We start from the raw sequence: 14,615 nt of genomic DNA, 5'->3' as shown, positions 1-14,615 counted from the left end.
AGTGGGTGGGTGGGTGAGTGGGTGAGAGGGTGAGTGGGTGAGTGGGTGAGTGGGTGGGTGAGTGGGTGAGTGGGTGAGTGAGTGGGTGGGTGGGTGAGTGGGTGGGTGAGAGGGTGAGTGGGTGAGTGGGTGGGTGAGTGGGTGGGTGGGTGAGTGGGTGAGTGGGTGGGTGAGTGGGTGAGTGAGTGGGTGGGTGGGTGGAGTGAGTGAGTGGTGGGTGAGTGGGTGTGAGTGAGTGGGTGTGTGAGTGAGTGAGTGGGTGAGTGAGTGAGTGGTGGGTGGGTGGGTGGGTGAGTGGGTGAGTGGGTGGGTGGGTGAGTGGTGAGTGGGTGTGGTGGGTGAGTGAGTGGGTGGGTGGGTGAGTGGGTGAGTGAGTGGGTGAGTAGGGTGGGTGGGTGAGTGAGTGGAGTGAGTGAGTGAGGTGAGTGAGTGGGTGAGTGAGTGGTGTGAGTGGGTGAGTGGGTGAGTGAGTGAGTGGGTGAGTGGTGGGTGAGTGGTTGAGTGAGTGGTGAGGAGCGACGCTCACTTGAAGTCAAGCAATCAGCAGCACCGTGAAGATCACAAAGACGTACGGACGACAGAGTTCCTGTGGGGACACACCCACTCACCCATCCACTCACCCACTCACCAATCCACTCACTCACCCACTCACCCACCCACCCACTCATCCATCCACCCACCCACTCACCCACCCACCAACCCATCCACTCACCCACCCATCCACCCACCCACCCACTCACCCACCCACCCACTCACCCACACACCCACCCACCCACTCACCCACCCACCCACTCACCCACCCAGCCACCCACCCACCCACTCACTCACCCACCCACCCACCCACTCACCCACCCACTCACCCACCCACACACCCACCCACCCACTCACTCACTCACCCACTCACTCACCCACCCACCCACTCACCCACCCACCCACTCACCCACACACCCACCCACCCACCCACTCACCCACCCACCCACCCACCCACTCACCCACCCACCCACCCACTCACCCACCCACCCACTCACCCACTCACCCACCCACATGGGTCTCTGTGGGTCTCTGTGGGTCTCTGTGGGTCTCTGTGGGTCTGATGATGATGATCACGAAGTTGACGATGGTGACGACGATGTTGATGTTGTTGTTGTTGATGTTGTTGATGTTGTTGATGTTGTTGATGTTGATGTTGTTGTTGTTGACTCACCTCGACGTACTGGAAGCCCATGGCGATGATGAAATTCGCCGTCCAGTTGCAGCAGCCGGCCACGGCGATGGCCGTCGGCCGTGCGGCCTGCCCAAAGAGTTCGGCGGCGATGAACCACGGGATGGGGCCCGGGCCAATCTCGAACATCGCCACGAAGCCAAAGATCGCCACCACACTCATGTAGGACATGGCCTGGTGACGCTCCTACAACATCAACAACAACATCAACATCAACAACATCATCAAGATCGCCACCATGCTCATGTAGGACATGGCCTGGTGGCGTTCCTACATCAACAACAACAACATCAACATCAACAACATCATCAAGATCGCCACCACGTTCATGTAGGACATGGCCTGGTGACGCTCCTACAACATCAACGACAACATCAACATCAACAACATCATCAAGATCGCCACCACGTTCATGTAGGACATGGCCTGGTGGCGTTCCTACATCAACAACAACAACATCAACATCAACAACATCATCAAGATCGCCACCACGTTCATGTAGGACATGGCCTGGTGACGCTCCTACAACATCAACGACAACATCAACATCAACAACATCATCAAGATCGCCACCACGTTCATGTAGGACATGGCCTGGTGGCGTTCCTACATCAACAACAACAACATCAACATCAACAACATCATCAAGATCGCCACCACGTTCATGTAGGACATGGCCTGGTGACGCTCCTACAACATCAACGACAACATCAACATCAACAACATCATCAAGATCGCCACCACGTTCATGTAGGACATGGCCTGGTGGCGTTCCTACATCAACAACAACAACATCAACATCAACAACATCATCAAGATCGCCACCATGCTCATGTAGGACATGGCCTGGTGACGCTCCTACAACATCAACAACAACATCAACATCAACAACATCATCAAGATCGCCACCACACTCATGTAGGACATGGCCTGGTGGCGTTCCTACAACATCAACAACAACATCAACATCAACAACATCATCAAGATCGCCACCACGCTCATGTAGGACATGGCCTGGTGACGCTCCTACAACATCAACAACAACATCATCATCACGACATCAACAATAACAACATCAACTACATCAACATCAATCTCGAACATCGCCACGAAGCCAAAGATCGCCACCACGCTCATGTAGGACATGGCCTGGTGACGCTCCTACAACATCAACATCAACATCACGACATCAACAATAACAACAACAACATCAACATCAACAACATCATCAAGATCGCCACCATGCTCATGTAGGACATGGCCTGGTGACGCTCCTACAACATCAACGACAACATCAACAACATCATCAACAATAACATCATCAACATCAACAACACTACATCAACATCGCCGCCATGCTCATGTAGGACATGGCCTGGTGACGCTCCTACAACATCAACATCAACATCATCATCATCACGACATCAACAATAACAACATCAACATCAACATCAATCTCGAACATCGCCACGAAGCCAAAGATCGCCACCACACTCATGTAGGACATGGCCTGGTGACGCTCCTACAACATCAACAACATCATCATCATCACGACATCAACAATAACATCATCAACTACATCAACATCAATCTCGAACATCGCCACGAAGCCAAAGATCGCCACCACACTCATGTAGGACATGGCCTGGTGGCGCTCCTACAACATCAACGACAACATCATCATCACGACATCAACAATAACATCATCAACATCAACATCAATCTCGAACATCGCCACGAAGCCAAAGATCGCCACCACACTCATGTAGGACATGGCCTGGTGACGCTCCTACATCATCAACAACAACATCAACATCACGACATCAACAATAACATCATCAACATCAACATCAACAACACTACATCAACATCGCCACCACGCTCATGTAGGACATGGCCTGGTGACGCTCCTACAACATCAACAACAACATCATCATCACGACATCAACAACAACATCAACAACATCAACAACACTACATCAACATCGCCACCACACTCATGTAGGACATGGCCTGGTGGCGCTCCTACAACATCAACATCAACATCAACATTATCAACAACATGATGATGATGGTGATGTTGCTGTTGATGTTGTTGTTGATGTTGTTGACGTTGTTGACGTTGTTGATGGTGATGATGTTGTTGATGTTGTTGTTGACGTGTCTCACCACGGTGGCGAGTGCGATGGTCATGATGGTGTTGTTGTTGATGTTGTTATTGGTGTTGTTGTTGATGATGTTGTTGATGTTGTTGATGTTGTTGTTGATGTTGTTGATGTTGTTGATGTTGTTGTTGTTGTTGTGTCTCACCACGGTGGCGAGCGCGATGGTCATGAGGACGGAGCAGACGGCCATCCCCACGAGGCCCACGAGGTGCAGAGTCCTGCGGCCAGCTCGCTCCACCAGGAACAGCTACACAACCACAACAACCACAACAACATAAACAACATCAACAACCACAACAACAACAACAACAACCACAACAACCACAACAACAACAACAACATCAACAACAAACACAACAACATCAACAACATCAACATCATCAACAACAACAACAACAACATCATCAACAACATCATCAACAACAACAACATGAACAACATCAACATCATCATCAACCACAACAACAACATCAACAACAACATCAACAACAACATCAACATCAACAACAACAACATCAACATCAACAACAACATCAACAACAACAACAACATCAACAACAACAACAACATCAACAACATCAACAACATCAACAACAACATCAACAACATCAACAACAACAACAACAACAACATCAACAACATCAACATCAACAACATCAACAACAACAACAACATCAACAACATCAACAACAACAACAACATCAACAACCACAACAACAACAACAACCACATCAACAACCACAACCACAACATCAACAACATCAACAACAACATCAACAACATCAACAACCACATCAACAACATCAACAACCACATCAACAACATCAACAACATCAACAACCACATCAACAACATCAACAACAACATAAACAACATCAACAACATCATCAACAACATCATCAACAACATCATCAACAACAACAACATGAACAACATCAACATCATCATCAACCACAACAACAACATCAACAACAACATCAACAACAACATCAACATCAACAACAACAACATCAACATCAACAACAACATCAACAACAACAACAACATCAACAACAACAACAACATCAACAACATCAACAACAACAACAACATCAACAACATCAACAACAACAACATCAACAACATCAACAACATCAACATCAACAACATCAACAACATCAACAACATCAACAACAACAACAACATCAACAACCACAACAACAACAACAACCACATCAACAACCACAACCACAACATCAACAACATCAACAACAACATCAACAACATCAACAACCACATCAACAACATCAACAACCACATCAACAACATCAACAACATCAACAACATCAACAACCACATCAACAACATCAACAACAACATAAACAACATCAACAACATCATCAACAACATCATCAACAACATCATCAACAACAACAACATGAACAACATCAACATCATCATCAACCACAACAACAACATCAACAACAACATCAACAACAACATCAACATCAACAACAACAACATCAACATCAACATCAACAACAACAACAACATCAACAACAACATCAACAACATCAACAACATCAACATCAACAACATCAACAACAACAACATCAACATCAACAACATCAACAACAACAACAACATCAACAACATCAACAACAACAACAACATCAACAACCATAACAACAACAACAACCACATCAACAACCACAACCACAACATCAACAACATCAACAACAACATCAACAACATCAACAACCACATCAACAACATCAACAACATCAACAACCACATCAACAACATCAACAACAACATCAACAACATCAACAACAACATCAACAACATCAACATCAACAACAACATCAACAACCACATCAACAACATCAACAACAACATCATCAACAAGCACATTACCAACAACATCGACAACATGGTGGTGGTGGTGGTGGTTGTGGAGGTGGTGGTTGTGGAGGTGGTTGTGGTGGTGGTTGTGGTGGTTGTGGTGGTGGTGGTTGTGGAGGTGGTTGTGGTGGTGGTTGTGGTGGTTGTGGTGGTGGTGGTTGTGGAGGTGGTTGTGGTGGTGGTTGTGGTGGTTGTGGTGGTGGTGGTTGTGGAGGTGGTTGTGGTGGTGGTTGTGGTGGTTGTGGTGGTGGTGGTGGTGGTGGTGGTTGTGGAGGTGGTGGTTATGGTGGTTGTGGTGGTTGTGGTGGTGGTGGTGGTGGTTATGGTGGTGGTGTTTGTGGTGGTGGTGGTTGTGGTGGTGGTTGTGGTGGTGGTGGTTGTGGTGGTTGTGGTGGTGGTGGTGGTTGTGGAGGTGGTTGTGGTGGTGGTGTTTGTGGTGGTGGTGGTGGTGGTTATGGTGGTGGTGGTTGTGGTGGTGGTGGTGGTGGTGGTGGTTATGGTGGTGGTGTTTGTGGTGGTGGTGGTTGTGGTGGTGGTTATGGTGGTTGTGGTGGTTGTGGTGGTGGTGGTGGTTATGGTGGTGGTGTTTGTGGTGGTGGTGGTTGTAGTGGTGGTTGTGGTGGTTGTGGTGGTGATGGTTGTGGTGGAGGGGGTGATGGTTGTGATGGTGGTGGTGGAGGGGGTGGAGGTAGTGGTGGTGGTGGTTGTGGTGGTTGTGGTGGTGGTTGTGGTGGTGGTAGTGGTTGTGGTGGTGGTAGTGGTGGTGGTGTTGGTTGTGGTGGTGGTTGTGGTGGTGGCAGTGGTAGTGGTGGTGTTGTTGTTGTTGTGGTGGTTGTGGTGGTGGTAGTGGTTGTGGTGGTGGTGGTTGTGGTTGTGGTGGTTGTTGTTGTGGTGGTTGTGGTGGTAGTGGTTGTGGTGGTGGTAGTGGTGGTTGTTGTGGTGGTTGTGGTAGTGGTGGTAGTGGTTGTGGTGGTGGTAGTGGTGGTAGTGGTTGTGGTGGTGGTAGTGGCAGTGGTGGTGGTGGTTGTGGTGGTGGTAGTGGTGGTAGTGGTGGTAGTGGTTGTGATGGTGGTAGTGGTTGTGGTGGTAGTGGTGGTGGTAGTGGTTGTGGTGGTTGTGGTGGTAGTGGTTGTGGTGGTGGTGGTAGTGGCAGTGGTGGTGGTGGTGTTGTTGTTGTTGTGGTGGTTGTGGTGGTGGTTGTGGTTGTGGTTGTTGTGGTGGTGGTGGTGGTGGTTGTTGATGCCGTACCGACACCACAGTGAAGGCGACGTTCACCACGCCGGCTCCGATCGTGGCGTAGCCGGGATGCTGAACTCCGGCAGCCTCAAACATCTTGGTGGAGTAGTAGAACACCTACACACACACATACATATACACATATATATATACACATATACATACACACATACACGGCCACCATGAAGCCCACCCACCCACCCACCCACTCACCCACCCACCCACCCACCCACTCACCCACTCACCCACTCACCCACTCACCCACCCACTCACTCACCCACCCACCCACCCACTCACTCACTCACCCACCCACCCACCCACCCACCCACCCACCCACCCACTCACCCACCCACCCACCCACTCACTCACCCACCCACCCACTCACTCACTCACCCACCCACCCACCCACTCACCCACCCACTCACCCACCCACCCACTCACCCACCCACCCACCCACCCACCCACCCACCCACTCACTCACTCACCCACCCACTCACCCACCCACTCACTCACCCACCCACCCACCCACTCACTCACTCACTCACCCACCCACCCACTCACCCACTCACTCACCCACCCACTCACCCACCCACTCACTCACTCACTCACCCACCCACTCATCCACCCACTCACTCACCCACCCACCCACTCACTCACCCACCCACCTACTCACTCACTCACTCACCCACCCACTCACTCACTCACCCACCCACTCACCCACCCACTCACCCACCCACCCACCCACCCACCCACTCACTCACCCACCCACCCACTCACCCACCCACCCACCCACCCACTCACCCACCCACCCACCCACTCACCCACCCACTCACTCACTCACCCACCCACTCACTCACTCACTCACCCACCCACTCACCCACCCACCCACTCTCTCACCCACCCACTCACTCACTCACCCACCCACTCACTCACTCACCCACCCACCCACTCACTCACCCACCCACCCACTCACCCACCCACCCACCCACTCACCCCACCCACCCACCCACCCACCCACTCACCCCACCCACCCCACCCACCCACCCACCACCCACTCACTCACCCACCCACCCACCCACCCACTCACCCCACCCACCCACCCACCCACTCACCCCACCCACCCACCCACCCACCCACTCACCCCACCCACCCCACCCACCCACCCACTCACCCACCCACCCACCCACCCACTCACCCACTCACCCACTCACCCACCCACCCCACCCACCCACCCACCCACCCCACCCCACCCCACTCACCCACCCACCCACACGGCCGTCGTGAACCCCACCCACCCACATGGCCACCATGAACCCCACCCACCCCACCCACCCCACCCCCCCACCCCACCCACACGGCCGTCGTTAACCCCACCCACCCACACGGCCACCGTGAACCCAATACACCCACCCACACGGCCACCATGAACCCCACCCACACCCACCCACCCCACTCACCCACCCACATGGCCACCATGAACCCCACCCACCCACACAGCCATCGTGAACCCCACCCACCCACCCACTCACTCACCCACCCACCCACTCACTCACCCCACCCCCCCACCACCCACCCACCCACCCACCCCACCCCATTCCACCCAACCCACCCACACGGCCGTCATGAACCCCACCCACCCCACCCCCACTCACCCACCCACCCACTCACCCACCCACCCACCCACTCACCAACTCACTCACCCACCCACCCACCCACTCACTCACCCACCCACCCACCCACCCACCCACCCCACCCCACACGGCCACCGTGAACCCCACCCACCCCACCCACCCACCCACTCACCCACCCACCCACACGGCCGTCATGAACCCCACCCACCCCACCCACCCACCCACCCACTCACCCACCCACCCACACGGCCGTCATGAACCCCACCCACCCCACCCACCCCACCCCACCCCACCCACCCACTCACCCACCCACCCACACGGCCGTCATGAACCCCACCCACTCCACCCACCCCACCCCACCCCACCCACCCACTCACCCACCCACCCACACGGCCGTCATGAACCCCACCCACCCCACCCACCCCACCCCACCCCACCCACCCACTCACCCACCCACCCACACGGCCGTCATAAACCCCACCCACCCACCCCACCCACCCTCCCCACCCACCCACACAGCCATCGTGAACCCCACCCACCCACCCCACCCACCCACCCCCCCACCCCCCCCCACCACCCACCCACCCCCCCACCTCACCGCGTTGATACCGGAGAACTGCTGTGACAGGTGTAGAACGACGGCAATGAGCAGCGGCTGCCGGAAGGCTCGCGACGCAAACAGGTGACGCACGGACACGCGTCGCTCCGACATCATCTGCCGGAACTCGTCCTTCATGTCTCCCACCTCGTCGTGAACCTCTTCCGTGCCTCGCAGCCTCTGCAGCTCTGCCAGGAGGGGGTGGGGGGGGGGGGTGGGTGGGGGTGGGGGTGGGTGGGGAGATGTTGACTACCTCGGCTGGTACGCAGGAGGTCGTGGGTTCGATCGCGACCCTGATGAGATGTTGACTACCTCGTCCGGTACACAGGAGGTCGTGGGTTCGATCATGACCCTGATGAGATGTTGACTACCTCGCCTGGTCTGCAGGAGGTCGTGGGTTCGATCCCGACCCTGATGAGATGTTGACTACCTCGCCTGGTCTGCAGGAGGTCGTGGGTTCGATCCCGACCCTGATGAGATGTTGACTACCTCGCCTGGTCTACAGGAGGTCGTGGGTTCGATCATGACCCTGATGAGATGTTGACTACCTCGCCTGGTCTGCAGGAGGTCGTGGGTTCGAGCCCGACCCTGATGAGATGTTGACTACCTCGCCTGGTCTACAGGAGGTCGTGGGTTCGAGCCCGACCCTGATGAGATGTTGACTACCTCGCCTGGTCTGCAGGAGGTCGTGGGTTCGAGCCCGACCCTGATGAGATGTTGACTACCTCGCCTGGTACGCAGGAGGTCGTGGGTTCGATCCCGACCCTGATGAGATGTTGACTACCTCGCCTGGTCTGCAGGAGGTCGTGGGTTCGAGCCCGACCCTGATGAGATGTTGACTACCTCGCCTGGTCTGCAGGAGGTCGTGGGTTCGAGCCCGACCCTGATGAGATGTTGACTACCTCGCCTGGTACACAGGAGGTCGTGGGTTCGATCCCGACCCTGACGATGCCTGCTGCTGCTGTATATTTGGAGTTTGCGTCTCTCTCTCTCTGTCTCTCTAGAGATGTTGACTACCTCGCCTGGTCCGCAGGAGGTCGTGGGTTCGATCCCGACCCTGATGAGATGTTGACTACCTCGTCTGGTCTGCAGGAGGTCGTGGGTTCGATCCCGACCCTGATGAGATGTTGACTACCTCGCCTGGTCCGCAGGAGGTCGTGGGTTCGATCCCGACCCTGATGAGATGTTGACTACCTCGCCTGGTCTACAGGAGGTCGTGGGTTCGATCCCGACCCTGATGAGATGTTGACTACCTCGCCTGGTCTGCAGGAGGTCGTGGGTTCGATCACGACCCTGATGAGATGTTGACTACCTCGCCTGGTCTACAGGAGGTCGTGGGTTCGATCCCGACCCTGATGAGATGTTGACTACCTCGCCTGGTCTACAGGAGGTCGTGGGTTCGATCACGACCCTCATGAGATGTTGACTACCTCGCCTGGTCTACAGGAGGTCGTGGGTTCGATCATGACCCTGATGAGATGTTGACTACATCGCCTGGTCTGCAGGAGGTCGTGGGTTCGATCATGACCCTGATGAGATGTTGACTACATCGCCTGGTCTACAGGAGGTCGTGGGTTCGATCATGACCCTGATGAGATGTTGACTACATCGCCTGGTCTACAGGAGGTCGTGGGTTCGATCATGACCCTGATGAGATGTTGACTACCTCGCCTGGTCTACAGGAGGTCGTGGGTTCGATCATGACCCTGATGAGATGTTGACTACCTCGCCTGGTCTGCAGGAGGTCGTGGGTTCGATCATGACCCTGATGAGATGTTGACTACCTCGCCTGGTCTGCAGGAGGTCGTGGGTTCGATCCCGACCCTGATGAGATGTTGACTACCTCGCCTGGTCTACAGGAGGTCGTGGGTTCGATCATGACCCTGATGAGATGTTGACTACCTCGCCTGGTCTACAGGAGGTCGTGGGTTCGATCCCGACCCTGATGAGATGTTGACTACCTCGCCTGGTCTACAGGAGGTCGTGGGTTCGATCACGACCCTGATGAGATGTTGACTACATCGCCTGGTCCGCAGGAGGTCGTGGGTTCGATCCCGACCCTGATGAGATGTTGACTACCTCGCCTGGTCTGCAGGAGGTCGTGGGTTCGAGCCCGACCCTGATGAGAGTGTACACACACATGTACACTGTGTGTGTGTCACTGTGTGTGTGTGTATACACACTGTGTGTGTGTGTGTCACTGTGTGTGTGTCACTGTGTGTGTGTGTATACACACTGTGTGTGTGTGTGTCACTGTGTGTGTGTCACTGTGTGTGTGTGTGTGTCACTGTGTGTGTGTCACTGTGTGTGTGTGTGTATACACACTGTGTGTGTGTGTGTCACTGTGTGTGTGTCACTGTGTGTGTGTGTCACTACTCACCGTTGCGTGCAAGCGCCTCCTGGTTGCGATTGATCAGCAAGAATCGAGGACTCTGCGCGCAAGCCGGGAGCAACGCGGCCTGCATCACTGCAGGTAGAGCGGTGAGTGCCAGCAGGTAGGGCCAGCCCTCTGCCGTGCCCATCAATACGTCCAGACCCAGCACCTGTAGGAGTGGGGGGCAGTGCGGAGTTAGTGGGGGGGTAGTGGGGAGTTAGTGGGGGGTAGTGGGGGGTAGTGGTGGTGAGTGACAGCAGGTAGGGCCAGCCCTCTGCCGTGCCCATCAATACGTCCAGACCCAGCACCTGTAGGAGTGGGGGGCAGTGCGGAGTTAGTGGGGGGTTAGTGGGGGGTAGTGGGGGGTAGTGGTGGTGAGTGACAGCAGGTAGGGCCAGCCCTCTGCCGTGCCTATCAATACGTCCAGACCCAGCACCTGTAGGAGTGGGGGGCAGTGCGGAGTTAGTGGGGGGTTAGTGGGGGGTAGTGGGGAGTTAGTGGGGGGTAGTGGTGGTGAGTGACAGCAGGTAGGGCCAGCCCCCTGCCGTGCCCATCAATACGTCCAGACCCAGCACCTGTAGGAGTGGGGGGCAGTGCGGAGTTAGTGGGGGGTTAGTGGGGGGTAGTGGGGAGTTAGTGGGGGGTAGTGGTGGTGAGTGACAGCAGGTAGGGCCAGCCCCCTGCCGTGCCCATCAATACGTCCAGACCCAGCACCTGTAGAAGTGGGGGGCAGTGCGGAGTTAGTGGGGGGTTAGTGGGGGGTAGTGGGGAGTTAGTGGGGGGTAGTGGGGGGTAGTGGTGGTGAGTGACAGCAGGTAGGGCCAGCCCTCTGCCGTGCCCATCAATACGTCCAGACCCAGCACCTGTAGGAGTGGGGGGCAGTGCGGAGTTAGTGGGGGGTTAGTGGGGGGTAGTGAAGGGTAGTGGGGGGTAGTGGGGGGTAGTGGTGGTGAGTGACAGCAGGTAGGGCCAGCCCTCTGCCGTGCCCATCAATACGTCCAGACCCAGCACCTGTAGGAGTGGGGGGCAGTGCGGAGTTAGTGGGGGGTTAGTGGGGGGTAGTGAAGGGTAGTGGGGGGTAGTGGGGGGTAGTAGAGAGAGGGGGTAGAGAGAGAGGGGGTAGAGGGGGTAGGGGGAGGGGATAAAGAGGGGGGGGGTAGAGGGGGGGTAGAGAGAGGGGGTAGAGGGGGGTTAGAGAGGGGGGGGGGGTAGAGAGAGAGGGTAGAGAGGGGGGTAGAGAGAGGGGCTAGAGAGAGGGTAGAGAGAGAGAGAGAGGGGGTAGGGGGTAAAGGGGGTAGAGAGAGAGAGGGGTAGAGGGGTAGAGAAAGGGGGTAGAGAGAGAGAGGGGTAGAGGGGTAGAGAAAGGGGGTAGAGAGAGAGAGACGGGGTAGAGAAAGGGGGTAGAGAGAGGGGGTAGAGAGGGGGGTAAAGGGGGTAAAGGGGGTAGAGGGGGCCTCTGACCTGAGCCAGGAGGATGCCGATGACGACTCCCAGCTGGTGGAGGGTCCCCAGCGCCCCGCGGAGACTCGTGGGGGAGATCTCCCCAACGTACATGGGGACCAGGCCGGAGATCAACCCTGTAGATACATAGACACACACACAGACACACACACACAGACACACACACAGAGACTCGTGGGGGAGATCTCCCCCACGTACATGGGGACCAGGCCGGAGATCAACCCTGTAGATACATAGACACACACACAGACACACACACACAGACACACACACAGAGACTCGTGGGGGAGATCTCCCCCACGTACATGGGGACCAGGCCGGAGATCAACCCTGTAGATACATAGACACACACACAGACACACACACACAGACACACACACAGAGACTCGTGGGGGAGATCTCCCCCACGTACATGGGGACCAGGCCGGAGATCAACCCTGTAGATACATAGACACACACACAGACACACACACACAGACACACACACAGAGACTCGTGGGGGAGATCTCCCCAACGTACATGGGGACCAGGCCGGAGATCAACCCTGTAGATACATAGACACACACACAGACACACACACACAGACACACACACAGAGACTCGTGGGGGAGATCTCCCCAACGTACATGGGGACCAGGCCGGAGATCAACCCTGTAGATACATAGACACACACACAGACACACACACACAGACACACACACAGAGACTCGTGGGGGAGATCTCCCCCACGTACATGGGGACCAGGCCGGAGATCAACCCTGTAGATACATAGACACACACACAGACACACACACACAGACACACACACAGAGACTCGTGGGGGAGATCTCCCCAACGTACATGGGGACCAGGCCGGAGATCAACCCTGTAGATACATAGACACACACACAGACACACACACACAGACACACACACAGAGACTCGTGGGGGAGATCTCCCCAACGTACATGGGGACCAGGCCGGAGATCAACCCTACAGACACATAGACACACAGACACACACACAGACACACACACACAGACACACACACAGACACACACACACACAGAGACTCGTGGGGGAGATCTCCCCAACGTACATGGGGACCAGGCCGGAGATCAACCCTACAGACACATAGACACACACATAGACACACACACAGACACACGCACACAGATACACACACAGACACACACACACAGACAGAGACTCGTGGGGGAGATCTCCCCAACGTACATGGGGACCAGGCCGGAGATCAACCCTACAGACACATAGACACACACACAGACACACACACAGACACACGCACACAGATACACACACAGACACACACACACAGACAGAGACTCGTGGGGGAGATCTCCCCAACGTACATGGGGACCAGGCCGGAGATCAACCCTACAGACACATAGACACACACACAGACACACACACAGACACACACACACAGACACACACACAGACACACACACACACAGAGACTCGTGGGGGAGATCTCCCCAACGTACATGGGGACCAGGCCGGAGATCAACCCTACAGACACATAGACACACACATAGACACACACATAGACACACGCACACAGATACACACACAGACACACACACACAGACAGAGACTCGTGGGGGAGATCTCCCCAACGTACATGGGGACCAGGCCGGAGATCAACCCTACAGACACATAGACACACACACAGACACACACACAGACACACACACACAGACACACACACAGACACACACACACACAGAGACTCGTGGGGGAGATCTCCCCAACGTACATGGGGACCAGGCCGGAGATCAACCCTACAGACACATAGACACACACATAGACACACACACAGACACACGCACACAGATACACACAGACACACACACACAGACAGAGACTCGTGGGGGAGATCTCCCCAACGTACATGGGGACCAGGCCGGAGATCAACCCTACAGACACATAGACACACACACAGACACACACACAGACACACACACACAGACACACACACAGACACACACACACACACACACAGAGACTCGTGGGGGAGATCTCCCCAACGTACATGGGGACC

General features: G+C 55.1%; 1 protein-coding gene across 1 annotated transcript in view; it reads right to left on the bottom strand.

Annotated features, from left to right (window-relative positions):
• Positions 1–532: 532 nt before the first annotated feature.
• The window catches only part of LOC144954918 (solute carrier family 2, facilitated glucose transporter member 1-like), a gene marked incomplete at its 5' end in the record, with an annotated part of 25,823 nt that continues 11,740 nt past the window's right edge, over positions 533–14,615 (bottom strand). The window contains 7 exons of the mRNA XM_078885295.1: positions 533–586; positions 1,205–1,408; positions 3,533–3,634; positions 6,520–6,624; positions 8,737–8,924; positions 11,117–11,279; positions 12,572–12,687. Of these exons, the coding sequence (XP_078741421.1) occupies positions 533–586; positions 1,205–1,408; positions 3,533–3,634; positions 6,520–6,624; positions 8,737–8,924; positions 11,117–11,279; positions 12,572–12,687 (932 nt within the window). The remainder of the gene's footprint in view (positions 587–1,204; positions 1,409–3,532; positions 3,635–6,519; positions 6,625–8,736; positions 8,925–11,116; positions 11,280–12,571; positions 12,688–14,615) is intronic.

The sequence above is a fragment of the Lampetra fluviatilis genome, unplaced genomic scaffold (genome assembly GCF_964198595.1).
Source record: "Lampetra fluviatilis unplaced genomic scaffold, kcLamFluv1.1 SCAFFOLD_1142, whole genome shotgun sequence".
NCBI classification, from domain to species: Eukaryota; Metazoa; Chordata; class Hyperoartia; order Petromyzontiformes; family Petromyzontidae; genus Lampetra; species Lampetra fluviatilis.
Note: the sequence above shows the minus strand (reverse complement) of the source record. Positions and strands in the feature narration are given on the sequence as shown.